Source organism: Rattus norvegicus, chromosome 7, assembly GCF_021556685.1.
Source record: "Rattus norvegicus strain SHRSP/BbbUtx chromosome 7, alternate assembly SHRSP_T2T, whole genome shotgun sequence".
Lineage (NCBI taxonomy): Eukaryota > Metazoa > Chordata > Mammalia > Rodentia > Muridae > Rattus > Rattus norvegicus.
In genome coordinates this window covers 10,566,478-10,571,187 of record NC_141540.1, presented here as the reverse complement: position 1 = coordinate 10,571,187, position 4,710 = coordinate 10,566,478, and the positions used below count along the sequence as shown (strand labels likewise).

The following is a 4,710-nucleotide window of genomic DNA, read 5'->3' as shown; positions in this document are numbered from 1 at the left end:
TTGGTTGCAGCGGGAGTTAGCACACGAGGGGAGGTGATGTGGCCGTCCCCTTCCAATATTTCGAACAAAGGTTTTAATTCCGCGGAAGGGATTTTCAAAAATGGTCTCAACCAGTTGATATCTCCCAAGAGCTTCTGAAAGTCATTAAGAGTATGGAGGTGGTCTCTACGGATTTCCAGTTTCTGGGGTATAATCTTATCAGGGAAAATAATGGATCCTAGAAAATGACCTGTGTCAGCAATTTGGACCTTTTCTGTAGCAATATGTAAGTCCCATTGTTTAAGGGTTTTTTGTAATAAGGAATAGGCTTGTTTGAGTAATTCTAAGTCTTTATGACACATCAATATATCATCCATGTAATGGATTAACAGTAAATTTGGATAGGTCTCCCTGATTGGTTTGAGGGCTTCCTGAATATATAACTGACACATCGTAGGGCTGTTGGCCATGCCCTGAGGTAGGACCTTCCACTGGTATCTTTTATCAGGTTCAATATGATTAATTGATGGAACAGTAAAAGCAAACCTGGGCCTATCTGGGGGGTAAAGAGGAATAGAGAAAAAACAATCCTTGATATCTATTATTACCAAATTCCAATCTTTTTGTAGGGCCGAGAGTATAGGAAGGCCTCGCTGAATGGGTCCAAGGGATTCCATCTGATCGTTAATGGCCCTCAAGTCATGGAGTAGTCGCCATTTTCCTGATTTTTTCCTTATTACAAAAATTGGGGTGTTCCAAGGAGAGGTAGAGGGCTCCAAATGTCCCAATCTTAATTGTTCATCCACCAGTCCTGTAGCTGCCTGTAATTTCTCAGAGGTTAATGGCCATTGGGGAACCCACACTGTGTCCTCCGTCCTCCATGGTATGGGTCGTGCTGCCCCAATGGCGCCTAGGAAAAACCCAGGCCTTGTTTATGGGGGTTGGCGATCGGTTCAATGGGCGTGAGACAACCCTGTTCTAATCGCCCAAGGCCTTTCCCTTCCTTATAGCCCATCCTTGACATCATGTGGGCCACTTGTGGGGGGTATTCATTAGATAAGGTCAGTCCCATGGTCTGCATAACATCCCTCCCCCAAAGATTAACAGGCAGGGGAAGTACATAAGGAATAAATTGTCCCTGTCGGCCATCGGCAGTTGTCCAAGTTAGAGTGGCAGAGCTGATCATAGGGCATGACTGGTAGCCTAATCCTTGTAGTGAGTGAGAAGATTTTGTGGTAGGCCATGATTGAGGCCACCATTTTGAGGAAATTATACTTTTATCAGCCCCAGTATCCAGTATGCCTTCGAATTTCTTTCCATTAATTTCTAAGCTCAATTTTGGGCGGTTGTTAAGGTGAACCACCAAATATGCCGAATCATGACCAGTGGACCCCATGGGTCCCTTAGTATCCTGTATCGTGGCCTGGAAGCACGGAAGGAGTAATAACTGTGCTATTCTATCTCCTTTACTTATGGAAAAAACCCCATCGGGACTTGAACAAAGAATCTGAATATCAAGAGAGCGCTGAGCTTCAACAAGGCCTGGATGGACTATCAGTCCTTGTAGGGCGAGAGATCCTCTCCCAAGGACAAGGCCTATGGTTCCCGGGGGTAGAGGACCCACAGTCTGAGCAGGAATTGGCTGAATGCCCATCTGGGGCATTAGAAAGAAGTCTGAGGCGGCACGCAGGTCCAATTTTGTGTCGCCTCTTGGGGGACCTCCTCTGCCAGGGTCGTGGCCCTGTGAAAGCGGTTCCCATATCTTTGAGGGCCCTGGGACCGGAGGCCCACCAGCCCGTTTTTTGACATCTCATTAGGTCGAGTCTCCAAAGGAGGGAGTAGTTTGCCTTTAATGTCTCTCACTGATCGGCACTGGTCAGCCCTATGGTAGCCTTTGCCACATCGGACACAGAGGGTTGCAGACCCCCTGTCTCTTTTTGTCATCCTGCAGTCTCTTTTTAGATGGCCTGTTTTCCCACATTGAAAGCATGATCTTTTATCCGTCCCTTTAACGGGGCGTCGCTGGAACTGGAGAATGGCAGCCGCCAGGCCTGAGTTAGTAAGGGGCCCTCCAAGTTCCCTGCAAACTCTAAGCCAATCCTGTAGCCCTTTATTTCTTCGGGGGGCTATGGCTGTTCGGCACTCCTGGGTGGCTTGCTCGAAAACGAGCTGTTCTATTAGTGGTGCTGCTTGTTCAGGATCGCCAAAGATTCGTCCTGCAGCCTCTGTCATTCTAGCTACAAAATCTGAGAAATTTTCCTGGGGTCCCTGAACGATTTTTGTAAGTTGATTATCAATCCCTCCTCTCCTGGACAGTGCCTTCCAGGCTCTAATAGCTGTGCTGGAGACCTGAGCATAGGCGCCCCAGTGGTAAGCAGACTGATCAGCTGCAAAGCGGCCCTGTCCTGTTAAGAGTTCGAAAGTCCATTCTTGTTGCTCAGGTATTAAGGCCGTAGCATTTGCTCTGGCCTGTGTTTGGGCTGCCTCATACCAGAGCGCTTTCCATTCCATGTATTGGCCCATGCTGGCAAGGGCTGCCTTAGCAATCATCTGCCAATCAGCTGGTGTCAATGCTGTCATGGCCAACCTGTCGAGTTGTGTTAGAGTAAAGTTGGCCGTGACTCCATACTTTCTAACTGATTCCGCTAATTCCTTAATCTGATTATATTCAACAGGGGCATGGACCCGTCCTCCCTCCGGAGTCTCACAGATAGGAAATGTCATACTCAGCTTTCTTCTCACCCTCTCGGGGACTAGTGAGAAGGCGCGTGAGCGTGTCTCATATGGAGGAGGCGCCGTTGGTGGCGGCTGCGCTAGAAGGCTTCTATTACTTCCCCTACATTCATCTGGGTAATATCTTTCCTCCTCATATTTAGCTGCTTCCTCATCTAGCTCAGCCTCCTCCTCTGAGTCTAAGGTTTTATTTTCAGAGCTTTCAGAACTGTCGAGGTTCAGCGCTTCTAGCTCTTTCACAGGGTATAGGCTGGCTCCCCCTCCTGGTTTATGTGTAGAGGAGGAAGTGCTGGAATCTGAAAATTTCAACGCTCCCTTGTCTTTGGACTTACCGGGAGGGCACCTTTTCTTTCTTAGGACGTCTTTTTTCTTGCGCGCGCCCAACCTCTCACTACGTTCGGTTTCTGACAGACTTTCCCGGACTACCTCGAGAGTGGCCTGTCCTTCTACTACTGCTGCCTTACACGTTTCATCCTTTAAACAATTCTTAACCAGCTTCCATATAGCTTTGGTCCCTAGACGCAGATCATCTTCCGCCAATTTTCTGTCAAGGTCTTTTCCAAGTTTGTTCCATGAGGCAATCGTAAACGAGCCTGAACAGGCAAACCAAGGCGCCACCCTCTCCACCTCCTTCACAAAGTTTTTAAGTGTTCCTCCTCCAATTTTGATGTTCCTCTGCTTTAACACTGTTTCCAAGGCCGTGACCACAGACTGTGAGGATCCCATGATGGGCCAGGAACGCCGGCGGCTTATCTACGTCCGTCTGACAAGGCGTGAGGTGAAAGGGTAGAGACGGACACGCTGCTCTCTTATGTACGGGAGTCTTACACGCGCCTCCCCGGATGGTGCCGCTTATCTACGTCGGCCTTATCGCGTCCTTGTTCCTCAACAGTCAAAATCGAAGGTAAAAGGGAGCTGCGCGAAGCTCACTTATATACGAGAGACTGAGACACGCCTTCAGCTGCTGTGATCGTCCTTTTAACAGCGAAAACGGTGAAAACAGAACATAAAGAATAGTGTGGCTCCCAGGACAAATACTATAGCCTCAACAAATCCTTCCCAAGGCGGTGACAACCCCAGACCAAAGTCCAAGAGAGGGCTGCCTCTCCAAACGTATCTACCTGCAGTTCTGAATCCTCCTTGTCGCCAAGGGATCTCCGAAGGTGCTGACGATGGTGAGGTCTTTCCCGGGTTTTTGACACCAGATGTCCCGCGCTACGTCTCGCCAGCAGGAACGACGCGGCACACACAGGATCCTACTACAGAAAAGCTTTAATGCGTCTTGAGAGGGAGAGCATAAGCTTACAATGCGGAGACGGAGAGTGAGGAATAACCGTCCCTTATATAGGAAACTATCCTCGCCTAGGACGTGTCACTCTCTGACTGGTCGCTGCCAATTATGCCAGATGACGTACCAAAACGTACATGTCCCTTTGAGTAGGGACGTTACCAGGCGCCTGCGTATTGCCCTTTTTACTAGGTGCGTTCTGCCGGATGCCGGTGCCATCTTGTAATGGAGTTTGTGAGGACAGCTCCTCACATCTCTGTGAGGACAGCTCCTCGGACAGCTCCTCACATCTCTGTGAGGACAGCTCCTCGGACAGCTCCTCACAAGGGACTGCCCCAAAAAGAACAAGAGGGGTCACTGGAGAGCCTCTTGGTCCTAGAGTACTGTGTATGCACAGAGATAGAAAAGAAGCCTGCCCAGTTGTTTTATGAATACAGAGACACAACGCTCTGTGCTCCTATGCCCCAGTGGGCCAGTATCCAAAGACCTTGGGTACAGGGGGCTACTGGCAATAAAACAATACTTATGGACTACCCGAAGAACAGTGGACCTTGGTGTGGGCTGGGTAACCCACTAGCTCATGGTCATCCCTGACTGCCCCTATCCCTTGCTCATTAAAAATTTGCTCTCCAAGATGGCTTGCGTGGGCTAAAATGGCTGGGTGAGGCCATGTGTATGCATATCTGCAGACTGTGTATGTGGAGCTTAAG

The 4,710-nt window shown here is 49.2% G+C and overlaps 2 protein-coding genes across 2 annotated transcripts; both read right to left on the bottom strand.

The window, feature by feature from the left end:
- Positions 1-737: 737 nt before the first annotated feature.
- Positions 738-1,642, bottom strand: LOC148004432 (endogenous retrovirus group K member 7 Pro protein-like). The gene has a single exon (XM_087559371.1). It carries the CDS (start codon positions 1,640-1,642, stop codon positions 890-892), a length of 753 nt encoding a protein of 250 aa, XP_087415497.1. The 3' UTR covers positions 738-889.
- Positions 1,642-3,438, bottom strand: LOC148004431 (endogenous retrovirus group K member 6 Gag polyprotein-like). Its single transcript, XM_087559902.1, has one exon. It carries the CDS (start codon positions 3,436-3,438, stop codon positions 1,642-1,644), a length of 1,797 nt encoding a protein of 598 aa, XP_087416028.1.
- Between the last annotated feature and the right edge of the window lie 1,272 nt (positions 3,439-4,710).